This window comes from Triturus cristatus, chromosome 4_2 (assembly GCF_964204655.1).
Source record: "Triturus cristatus chromosome 4_2, aTriCri1.1, whole genome shotgun sequence".
In the NCBI taxonomy this organism is placed as follows: domain Eukaryota; kingdom Metazoa; phylum Chordata; class Amphibia; order Caudata; family Salamandridae; genus Triturus; species Triturus cristatus.
In genome coordinates, this window is record NC_140586.1 from 731585599 (window position 1) to 731598120 (window position 12522).

At 48.0% G+C, this 12522-nt stretch overlaps 1 protein-coding gene across 1 annotated transcript in view; it reads left to right on the forward strand.

The window, feature by feature from the left end:
- CC2D1B (coiled-coil and C2 domain containing 1B) overlaps nucleotides 1-12522 on the forward strand; it is a 654195-nt gene that overhangs the window by 599634 nt on the left and 42039 nt on the right. Inside the window, exon 24 of the mRNA XM_085602619.1 lies at nucleotides 1838-1966. Coding sequence (XP_085458745.1) covers nucleotides 1838-1966 — 129 coding nt within the window. The remainder of the gene's footprint in view (nucleotides 1-1837; nucleotides 1967-12522) is intronic.

The window sequence follows — 12522 nt, forward strand, 5'->3', positions numbered from 1 at the left end:
ATCTTGAGGTGACAGAGGTGATCCTCTCTACGTTGGGGATTCCCTTCATGTATCCATTCACCACTGCGCAGAAAAGGAAATGTCTTCAACTTGTGCCACACACTTCCCACCAGTTAGAGGATTGTTGCAGCATCAGCTGCTCTCAGTACTTAGCACATATATTCTTGCCGATCTTGCTTCTGCCCAAATTACTGAGGAAAGTGTGAGTGGATTGGACATATCTGATTCTAATCGCTTCATACTTTTACAGCAGGATCTGATATGCCAGTCTGTTGCCCCCTCTGTTCTCATCCCACACAGAGCAAGCCTGCTCTTGCTGCAGATTAGTCCAGTCCTCCACCACAGTTCCCAGACACTGTACACGTGGAGATTTAGCTGTGCCTGCTAGAATTCTTTTATCTTCCTGATGAGTTTACATATATTATTTTGGCGTCCAGGAAGAATGTCACCAAATTCATTGACACAAGTTGCTGGAACAAATTTGTGCTATATTGTGAGTTGGAAAGCATTCCTTTTACGTTTTGTCTAGCAGTAGCTACAGTTAATAGTATACTGGTAGCTTTCTCTACATATGTGTCTTCATGACCAACCTTCCCTGTTTGTCACCGCTAGTGGCACATTTTCTGAAGGATGTGCTTTAGTTGTTCCCTCCCACTCCTTTTATTGTTCCTCAGTGGAATTGGAACCTTGTTTCGGCTTCCTTGCTAGCATCTCCATTTGTTCCAATGCCCAGTAGCCTGGTTCAACTTCCAACTCTGAAATCATGGCTGTTGGCAATGATTACTTCTACATATAGGGATATAGAACTTCAGGCCCTTTCAGTTTGTCCTGCCATCAAAGTTTTTAACCTGGATAAGTTGGTCCTCCACACCTTTCCATCGTTCTTACTGAGTTTAGTGCCTGCATTTAATGTGGGCTTTTCCATAACCTTCCCACCTCCAAGTTCACCCAGGGAAGAGAAACTTCTATATTGTATAGACCCCTAGAGTGGTGGGACCACATGCCACGAAGAGTGTTGATGTTGAGCTCTTTGGTGGATTTAAGGAGAGCAATTTTCCCTTTGAGTCACCCTCTGTACCAAGGAGCTCTGTGCCCTGACCAATCAAGAGTCTTTGGAGGCCATCCATGCTCATTCAGTCGGGCCATGGCTGCTTCCACGTTCTTTCCAGAAATGTTCTGGTTGCTTACATCTACCAGGCATTTCCACATCATCCTTGCATAGTTTTGCAAAGCACTACTATCTTGTGTCTCAAGAACTCCGTGCTTTACCCGAACTGTGTTGCATGATTTCTGTGTTTCAATGGTACTACTCAATCCCACATCCTAGGGAGGTACTGCTTTGGGACTCCTTCATAAATTAAGAAATCTGTGGGAAGATGTAGCCATCAGAAGAAAAAAATACTTCAATTCAATAACAATATTACTGTTGAATAATCTTCCTGCCCGCCCCCCACCACCCAACAAGGTAGTGCAGTAATTAATAAGATACCAAGCTATATAACCATGACATGTCCTACATTTGTTGTTTTTGTGGCTCTCGGTCCCTCCTTTAACACCTCAGTGCTTTATGGGAAATAAAACACCAGGAAATGACGTCAGTGTGGAGGTTGGCACCTTTTACATTCTTGCTCAAAAGACGTGTAGATGGCATCAACAGTGCTTTTATTATAGACCTGTGACACTTAAAGGGTCTTGGTACAATGTGAAAATGTTTCCAAGTTCATTAGCCTTTTGTGAAACCAACTTCTAAGTGCCCGAATCTGTTAGTAGTATTCCGATTGAGTGTTATTGTAATGGCTAACATTTATTTATCCAGACATTATGAATTTTATTTCAGATTTTTGATGGCAGGAAACCAACTGGTGGGAAACTAGAGGTAAAAGTGAGGCTGAGGGAACCACTCAGTGGCCAAGATCTTCAAACAGTTACAGAAAGCTGGCTTGTGCTTGAACAAAGTGTTTCCACGGTAGGACTTTTTTCTTTTAAATAGTCTAGCATTTAAGTCTGTTGCTGTGCAAATAAAAAAAAAAAGGTCTCTACAAGGATGTTCTTAACTAAGATGCTTTGATATATTCGTTGCAACGATAATTACTCACATGTTGAAGATTTTGCTTTGTTTAAAATATGGTATACTTTTGGTTTCGCACAATTTAGATATACTCCGCATTTTATCAGTAAGAGGTCATTAAAATTAGTGCATTGGAGTTTGATAGTGGTATTTGCTATTAAAACTTGCAGAGAAAATGTCTAGTGCAAGTTAAATCACACAAATAACATTGCTCTTTGAAACAGATAGTGAATGTAATAGCATGTTATGGAAAACCTTATAGTGTCCTTCATCTATACTGTCTTCAGCTTATCTTTGGTGCAGTTCTTGTTGTCACTTCTCAGACATCCTTTGAAGGGGTTATCCAGTGTAGAGAAAAAAAATAATTCTGTTTGCCCTGTTCAGCATTTCTAGTAGTCACAAACGATAGGCATCACCCACCCAACAAGTCACCAGGCATCTCAAAACCCCTGCTGACACCTTTAAATAACACAAAATTCAAGAATGCTTATTGTTGGTGATTGTTAGAGATGCAAGACCGGTAAAAAGAACTTCATCTTTAAATATTTCCTGAGGAATTTGGGTGATTTGCTTAGGTGCCTCCTGAATTAAAAATATCCACCATACGCGTGGAGGCGCTTGCAGTGAGAAAAGATGCCAGCCAATGAAGAATTCCACCAAGTACTGCAAGGGTGACCTGCCATTCGTGGTATCATTCCCTTTATCTCAGAGGTGTGTTGCCGGTATCTTCACTTTCTACAACCAGCCATGTAGAAGATGGCTTGAAGTACAGTAGAAAAACATTCTGCTGCCATCAGATTCTTACAGAATGACTCCCCAACAAGAATGAGGATGTGCCCCAAGCATAGGATTTCTTTCTCACCTGATTCACTACCACATCGTATGCATAGCAAAACATTACTCCACTATTGACATGTACCTCATCATTTTGCTGTCTGGCTCTATGGAACATCTGGTATGATTGTTAGATTATTATATTGTATGCTATATTTGTTCTATCTTCTACATATGTGCTTGGGGTAGCCATTTACACTGCCTTGCAGGGTCTGTTTAGCATACCTTTGTTTATTTTGTTGTCTGTATCAGAATGACAATAGAAATAGGTGGAAAAAATCTCAGACAAAATTCTGAAAATAAGTTGGAAAACTGCAAATTTGAAGTACAAAACAAATCTCTACTCAACATCACCTGCAACCTAAAAGTATGGAACTTGCAATTCAGAGTTACACATATGCAGAACGTGGTTTTTTAAAAGATTGAAAATTTCTTCTCTTCCAAATCAAATGACTGAAAAACCCAATAAATGAAACACTTTGATTCAGATTTAAAAGCATGAAAAAAGTTATATAAATCATGAATATTTTAAAAACATGGCAGGTCTCTATAGAACACTGATACTAAAAATGAATGGCCCACAAAAAACATACACACTTTTTAAAATTAGTTTTATAAAGCTCACAAGACTTTTCACTTGAGTAACAGAGTGGCAATGTGATTTAGAACAGAAGTCCTGAAAAACAAGCAGCAATAAGGCACAAAATAATTTTCTCTTTGAATACTTCGGACAAAAAGGCCAAAGATTGGCATTAAATGTTGCCAGGCAAAATGCAACAAAACACACCACTAGTATGGAGGTGTTCTTGCAGGTGAGGTGGGAGGAAGCGTCACATAAAACCACAAGTATCCACCTATGTAATTTAGTAGTCACAAACTGCACTCCCACCTCCTATGGTGGTGGTTCACTAGTCCCCCTTTAAAAGAAAGACCATGCACCTGGCTACATCCAGGCTGCACCTGGCTGCATCCAGGCATTGTAGTACTGCAATAGGCGATACCAGTCTAGCTGGGATTTGGGGCCCCCAAAGTCAGGCCAGTTCCACAGTAACACAGAGAAGCAGGTTAATTAGAAGTCTGTGTTTCTGTGGTGTACTGTTTCCAGCACATGCTCATCACTGGTAGAGTATGTGATGAAGATAGGAGTTTTCCTTTGTTCATTCGATGCGCTGTCTGGTATATCCCTGATTCAACCGAAGATGGTAAACTGAGATGCAAACCAATACTTAGGGCAATATTTTCAATTTGGCCAATAACCTTTGATGCTGTGTAACCTACCCAAATGTCCCATTTCCACCAAAATGTTTACGCTTTACTGATCTCACTAACACCACGGATCTTCACTTGCCCCTCTGTGAGCGTATTGAGTAGATAAAAGAATGTTGCAAAGCTCCAAATTAGCACACATTCTCACCACTTGGACCTAAAACAGGTTAGGTTTATTTCAAACAAAATGTAAAACTAAGGCTTGATTTCACTTGAGGCCGTCTCTCCAGAACTTGAGCACAACAGTACCTGGTTACTGCCCACATCAATAGAAACACAGCCCAGGCAGCCTGTACTCTTCTCCCTCACCCTCCAAAGAAGCTAGTTCCTGGTGTACTTCTTCATCCTCTACAGAAACCCTCAGGCATTATGTATCCCACGAAAACAGAAGCCCCTTTGATTTGCTGCCCCTCTATCCTAGTCCTAAACCTATATCCATGGACCCCACCCAGTTCCCAAAATAGAGTTTAGAGGTTCTCTTTCAAATCCACTTGCTTGGTCTGAACAACCCGTTTTTCTGAGCGAGCATACATTTGATTACAATCAATTATCTTTGGATGGACAAACTGGTGGATGTTAATTTTTATTGGCTATTTGTTCCTCAGATTCTTTTCATGAACCTCTTTCTCAACTGCCATGTTTTAGCATGGACATTTTCAAGCAGTTGCATTGCACCAGTGTCACATGCTTCTGTACTGTGTTGCCTGTGGAAATCACATGATGACATTGGAAGTGGGGTATGCAAAAACAACAGTTGATGGACAGAATGCAGAAACATGTCATACATTTGCCCCAGTACAGAGATCTGGGCCTAAATCCATCGTTTTTTTGCTCACCATGCCATTCCAGTTTGAACCCAGCCATATGCAAATTAGTCTTGACCCTGTGCCTCATGGGAACAGTCCAGCCCGAACTGCCAAGCCAGGTCCTCCCTGGACTGGAAACCAGCATCCTAGGGCTGGTTTCGGGGTATCACCCCTCTTCAGCCAGGATAGCTTGATTCCAGTTACATGGAGAGCACGGGGCCCACGTCTGGGCATACCCGTCCCACTCGGGTGACAAATGCAAAAACAACAGTTGATGAACAGAATGCAGAACAATGTCATACATTCACCCCAGTACAGAGATATGGGCCTAAATCCATCATTTTTTGTGTGTCTATTGGAAGTGGCGTAGGCAGCATATGTAAGTTCCTTTTTTCTCTTCACCTCTTCAGATGTGGCATCAGAAGCACACCAAGTTTTCTTGGTTTTCCTGTTCCTCAAATATTTTGGTTCTCTCCAGTCTTTCCGTCTGGCATTATTTCACCCCAGAAGTCTGCATGTTTGAAGCTGTGCGATAGGTGTAGGAAGGAGAAACAGTGCCTTTGGTGTCTTGGCATGTGGAACAAGGCCTTATCTTTTGCCAGACACGTAGGCATCCCAAAGCCTCCTGGAAACAAGCGGCAAAGCTCACCCTTAAATCTCTCAAATCTGAGACCTATTCAAAGTCTTCTGTAGAAGGTGCTTCCACAAACAGCCTCCCAGCAAACAAAAGCATTCTTCTTCCCACAAGGATTAAAAGAAGTGAGCAATGCAGGTGGTCCAGGGATCAATCCAACACAGATTCTTCTGCTCAACAAGCACTTGTGCTTCCGCCTGTGAAACTGGTGCTAAGATCTGTGTAAAAATGCAGTCATCTAAAGAAAAACAAACTGAGAATCATTATTTGAGAAGTCATATTTTTCCTGATCCTTTATGAAAATTAGAAAGAGTGGGTTGAGACTGCTGGCACTGTGGGAGAGAATTCCAAAGTCTAGTAGCGGACTCGAGTGAGTAGGGAGAAATATGAAGACGAGATTAATTTGTGGATTATAGAGAGTGAGCGTACCATCTAAATTTGTAGTCCAAAAAGGTGAACAGTTGTTAGACATTTAAATGTTTGTGCTTATGCAGCCAGTAAGCAGCTTTGCGGCTACATTTCCTGGAATGTCGCAGCTATGGAAACTTTAGCTTTAGAAAGTTTAAGGACAGCCATCATCACACTGCCATGAATTCGGAGATAAGATTAGCCACAAATGAACAAGATTGGGTGAGATTGAAGAAGAGTTGACTATTATCTATATAGAATTTGGCACCAAGAGTGTGCTGCAATTGAGAGAGAGGAACATTTAAACCTTGAAAAGGAGTGGCAACAGGATAGCTCCTTGGGATGCACCCCATTTCATGGCATGAGAAGATGAGGACAATTAAGAGAAAACAACTTTTAGGGATCATTGAAAAAAAAAAGTCTGGCCCATGATATATGCCTGCTTGAACAAAATCAAGGATATTCTTGGTTTCTCTAAAGGTCGGCAGCTAGAAGGCCACAGCTTTTCCTAGTAATTTACCAAAGTAAGAGAGAATGGAAAAGGGTCTACAATTGGTCATGGCTGAAGAATCGAATACAAGTAACCCAAAACCGGTTTTGCCATTATGATGGGCTCATCAGCCAGGTACAGCTTGATTCCAGTGGCGCAGTGAGCCTGGGATCCACGGCTGGGCATACCTGTCACTCTTAAGGAATCAGAAAAAGAATGTGATGGATGGAATGCTTGAATAAATCTCAGCCTCTGGCGATCGCTCGGGCCACATTCAAATCCATCTTTTTTCGCCCACTATGCGCCTCAGTTTGGACCCAGCCATTTGCAGACCGGCCTTGGCCCTGCTCCAATGGGCACAAGCCAGCCTAAACTTCCAGGCCAAGTCCTCCCTGAACTGGAATACAAGCATCCCATGACCAGTTTCGCTCTTATTATGGGCTCATCAGCCAGGTAATCAGCGCAGTCCTTTCATCACTTTTTGTATACTTTAGTATGTCGTATTAAGTGGGACGGGTATGCTCAGATGTCTGTTCTGTGCACACTATCACAAGAACCAAGCTGTCCAAGCTGTCCTTTGCTAAAAAAACCCATAACAAGAGCTAAACCTGTCCTGGGTTGCTGTGTGTTCACGTTCAGGGAGGACCTGTCTTGGCAGTTCGGGTTGGACTGTTCCTATTGGAGCAGGGTCAAGACAAACTGGGTCCAAACTGAGGTAGCATGGTGTGCAAAATAACGATGGACTGGGATGCAGCTCAGAATAATTACCAGTGGCTGAGATTAATTCAAGCATTCCATCCATCACGTTTTATAAACTTTAGTATGTAACCCCTGGTAGGACAGGTATGCCCAGACGTGGGTCCCATGCACTGTGTCACAGGAACTAATCTACACCCCGCTGATGAGGCATAACAAAGGCGAAACCAGTCCTGGGTTGCTTGTGTTCCGCTTCAGGGAAAACCCAGCTTGACAGTTCAGGCTAGACTGCTCCTATTGGAGCAGGGTCAAGATTGATGTGTATATAGCTGGGTCCAAACTGATGTGGCATGGTGTGCAAAATAACGATGGACTGGGATGCAGCCCGTGTAACTACCAGTGGCTGAGATTATTTCAAGCATTCCATCCATCACTTTTTGTACACTTTAGTTTAGTGGACTACTGTTTTCAGCAGTACCTTTACGCATCGTAAGGGGGCATCATGCGACTCCATTGTGACGTCGTCCACTGAATGTGATGTTGACGGAGTCCATATAGTCCCCCTTCTGAAGCGCTGACGTCAGTTCCTTCTTTCCGCGATTCCAAAGCATATCCGGAGCACTTCTCTTAGGCTGTTTTTTTTGGCCTGTTTTGACAGGAACAGTGTGCCACTTTACTTTTTTTCTCTCGTCTTTGGGGTTCAAACCTTGTGGGTCCTGTGGAAGGCAGATGTCAGACACAGATCCTCAATCTATTTCAATGTGGTGCCTTGGGGAGCACCATGACTCAGAGGATTGCAACTCTAGCTGTCTCCTTTGGCCGAAGGCGTTGCCGGAACAGCACAGCAACATCCTGGCGGCATGACTAGCAGAGGCCCTCGCATCTTTGGTCTTGTTCCAGGTCCCGGGAGCGATCTCAAGACCAGTCTAGAATTAATTCCCAGGGGCGTTCGTCATCCTCGATGGTGCACGGTAAGTCTTTATAGGGCAATCAGTCTAAATCGTGGCAACCCCCGATGCCTTCTTCCAACCCTCGGCTGAGGAATTGGCACCTCCCTGTTTTCCCTGGAGCTGTGGCGACACTAACCCAGGTGCGAAGTGACTATACTTCTTTCCATGCCATCTTTGGGCCTCCATCTCCCTCTGGTGCACTTTTGAGCCCCAACGAGGTAAGAGGTGTCCTGACTGAATCCATGCCGGCAGGTTCACCCGTCAGTTAGGCCCTCTGGATCCGTAGTCTGATCCGTGCTGGCTCCGGTGAACAGTCGTTCGGGGTTTCCTCCTACGACGTTGGAGGTTGATCTGCCACTGCTATCAGCGACGTCAGTGGCACCGCACAACATAGTGCTGGTCACCTTTTCCGATGCCGAGGCGACACCGGCCGGTGTCAGGTAATGCAACAGTGGTGCCGTCCGGCTCGGACACCTTCCCTCATCCATCTCAACTTGCTGTTTTTCTTATTAGGGAACATGATTTTAGAGGTGAAGGAGAGGAGCTGGGGTTTATGAACGTCATGGACGAGACTGTCTAGCCTCCTCTGGAGAGTTGCTGGCTGACGGAGCTGGATGAGGCTAGTGGCCTTGAGTCCTCGCTAGCTACGGATCTCTTTTCCCCTCCCAGCTTTGCTACAGAGGTGATCTCCTCCCTTGCTGAGGTGCTGAAGAGGGCAGCTGTGGTCCTTGACTTACTGCTCCCTCTGTGGAGGTGACCACTGACCCCTTGATATATGTGCATCTGATAGAGACTACTAGCCGCAGATTCCTTCACGTAGAATTATCCCCAGGCGTGAGACTGGATCCGGAAACTTTTTGCCGCGACATCACGCGACTCCGCCCAGGCGTCATCCGCGTACGTGACATCAGCGAGGTCACATAAGACCCGCCCCGGCGCGCCCAAGTCAGGTTTTTTCCTTTTCCGCGTGCAACGCGGATCCGTTCCTTGCTGCAGGCCTGTTTAAGGCCCCCTTTCTTCCATTCTTTTTTGGTGAAACAGTGTGCGAATGCCTTCGGGCTTTAAAACGTGCACGTTTTGTGGGCGTCTTATGTCGGCGACGGACCCTCACCTCATTTGCTTGTGGTGTTTGGGGGAGGATCACGGCACCTCAGATTGTGCGGCGCGCCAAATGTTGAAGCTGAAGTCGCGGCAGGAGCGCCGAATGAAACTTCTCTCGGCGCGTCTCTCCAGGTCGACGTCCTCCCATCGGTCTGCTTCGGCGGACGGCTTCAGATCCGGCTGTGGTCGTCGTCCTCGCCTTTCTCCGATGTCATGTGAGCGTCGCTCCCCGGTGGGTAAGTGTCACAGTTGTCCCCGGGGGCTGGTTTCCGGCCTACCTGGGGCATGGACTCCCGCGGGTGATGCCGCCCCGCGTGTCATCCTATCCACCGTTTCCCGGTATTGGGGCATCGAGAGTCCAGATGGAGACTTACGCGGCAGCTTTGCAGGCCTCGCTGGCGTCTCCTCCTTCCCCACCTGGGGTGTCGGCGGATCCCTCGCATGGCGCAGGGCCCTCCGCAGCGCCACCGGTGGCTCTGGCCCCGGCGCCGACTACGTCGGATCCAGGCTTGGAGGATGTGGTGCTGTTGGGGTGCGGCTCCTTTGGGGCACCTCCTTCAGGCCACGGCATCTCTGCCTCACCGCACACCCCCGCGGGGGTCCCTGTGGTGTCGCGGAAGATCGCCGGGGCTCGGTCGCATCCCCGAGCCCCTCTCAGTCCCTTGGCAGGGTGGTCCTGTCTAAGGCCAAGGTGACGCCGCTACGGCGCTGGCATAAGCTGGACCATGCGGAGCCACAGGGATCAGTGGCCCCTCCTCGTCCCGCACCGGGTCGAGGGCAGACCCCTCGTCCCTCTCCGGGCCCCGCCTGTACCTCCTCAGAGGCGGCTGCCTCGTTGGAGGTTGTATCGTCCCCGGCACCGCCACAGGGGTTGCCGGGCGAGCTTCGCCTCCTTCTGGGCCGCGGCCGGCGGAGGACCTCGTGCCCCTCCCCGGGCCTATCCCGTTCACCCACGCAGGTGGTTGCCTCGGCGGGGGTTGGGCCAGTGCGTCTCCAACTCTACTCCGGTCCCCGCTCCGGTCTCCGGTGCGGGATGACTTGGAGGTCCCTTGCCCAGCGACGCCGGATGGCGCCAGTGTCCTGCCTCAGGCAGCATGCTCTACAGCTCCGCGCAGTGGTCGGTGGGGTTCTGCTTGTGGGGGTTCCCTTGGCCTGGCAGGGGTGAGGTTCTACCTGGCCCACAGATTTGGTCCCCAGTGGGGCCCTCTGTTCTGCTTTGGCTGGTGGGGTCCTTTCGCAGACCCTCCTTCCCGGGGGTATTGCTAGGGTATCAATTCTACGTGAAGGAATCTGCGGCTAGTAGTCTCTATCAGATGTACGAGTTACTTACCTTCGGTAACCATGTATCTGGTAGAAACGATTCTAGCCGCAGATTCCTTCATGGCCCGCCCTTCCTCCCCTATTCTGCGAGGTCCCTTGGGTTGGTCTTCGGTACTCGCATCCCGGTGGGGGGCTGTGTATCCTGTGAGTGCCTTCCTTGTTCTTAACGGGTGGCTCCATCTGGGGGCGGTTCATTCCTCCCTTGGTTCTTTGGAGGATGGGGTTTCGGTGCGCTGGTGCCCTGCTGCTCTGGGTACTCCAGGTTTGGGGGGGGATTGCTTATATCCTTGCCCTCCCTCCCCTCCCTTCCTTTCATTGCTATCCTCTGGTTTGAAGGTCCTCTGGCCATGTCTTGCCCTTGTCCTGGTGGGTGGTTGCCCTCTCGGTTGGGGTGGCTTGGTGGTTTGTTGTCCCTGTCTGTCTTGGGACTGGTCCCATTCCTTGCTCAGGATGAAGGGGGTGGGCTTCCTACGTGTGCCATGACTTTTTATGCCTGTTCTTCCCTTTGGGGCACAGGGATGGGAGGTTGTCTATGTGCGGGCAGGGTGGCTCTGCAGGTGTCTGCTTGTTCTTCTTTTTTCTTTCCCTGCCCTTGGGTTCTGCGGTGTTGGCACTACCCTGGTGATGTTGTTAGTCACCGTTTCTTTCCCATTTTTTTATACTCTTCGCACACTGTTTCCATGCTCCCACAGTTTTTATCTGGTGGTTCTGCGTTGTGGTTCAGAAAAGTGCTCCCAAGAAAACTGACGTGGGCGCACCGGCGGGTCTTATGTGACCTCGCTTATGTCACGTACGCGGACGACGCCTGGGCGGAGTCGCGTGATGTCGCCCCGCCCCCGGCGCCCAGGGATGCTGTGGCAAAAAGTTTCCGGATCCAGTCTCACGCCTGGGGATAATTCTACGTGAAGGAATCTGCGGCTAGAATCGTCTCTACCAGATACATCGTTACCAAAGGTAAGTAACTCGTACTTCACAAGGGTCAAACGGGAGTAGAGCCTGTGCTCCCCTACATTGAAGCGCTGTATGACATATTATTAGGGGCATGGGCTAAGCTTGTTGCGGGGACCCCTGTGGACCGGTCCATAAACACCAGCCCACCACTGGGGGACCCGGCCTGTCTCTTCCGGCACCCAACCCCAAGAAGTTTTGTGATGCAGGTCTCTTCAGCCTCCTCTGACTCCCTTATGTTACTCTGGACAGGGAGTCCAGACGGCTGGGCGCTTGTGAAAGAAGCATCTTCTCCTCCGCTATTTCAGCCTTGTGGTCAATAAACACTGCATGTGTTCTGGGCCGTTTTTTCCCCATGCATTGTTGACTTGGCTTCCGGAGGAAACCCAGAGTGAACTCGCCCAGACACTTCAGGATGGGGGAGAGGCAGCTAAATTTGCAATAAGATGTGGCATGGATACCACAGATTCAGTGGGTCGAGCCATGGCTCATTCGGTGACACTTTGCCGTCATGCCTGGCTACGCCACTCTGGCTTTTCGGAAGCTGCCCAAACCACCCTGAAGGACATGCCCTTCGATGGTGCCCGCTGTTCGGCACTCAAGCTGATTTTGCATTGCAGCGCTTTAGGGACAGTCTAGGTCGACCTGACTCTTGACTCTGTCTATTCTTGTGCTGGCTCTCTAGTTACTCGAGTTGTAATAGGGGACACTCTTTTTTCTTACAGATGGACCAATGCTGGTGTGTATTCCTCTACTCTCTGTTGTGAGTGGGCTTCAGCTCCCCTCCACGGCCTACCCATGTAGTTTTTTCCCATTCATAGTACCCATCCATCTTCTGGTGGCACCTAGTGTGGTGTTTCTGCCTTGTGCAGGCGTTATTTCTTACGGCCTGTTGATGACAGCTTTTAGCTCCTGCTCTCTGGGAGGTATTTTCTTTGTAGCCCTAAATGGGTTTACCACCTGATGGCAAAGGGTTTTCTTTTCTTTTTCTCTGAAGATGG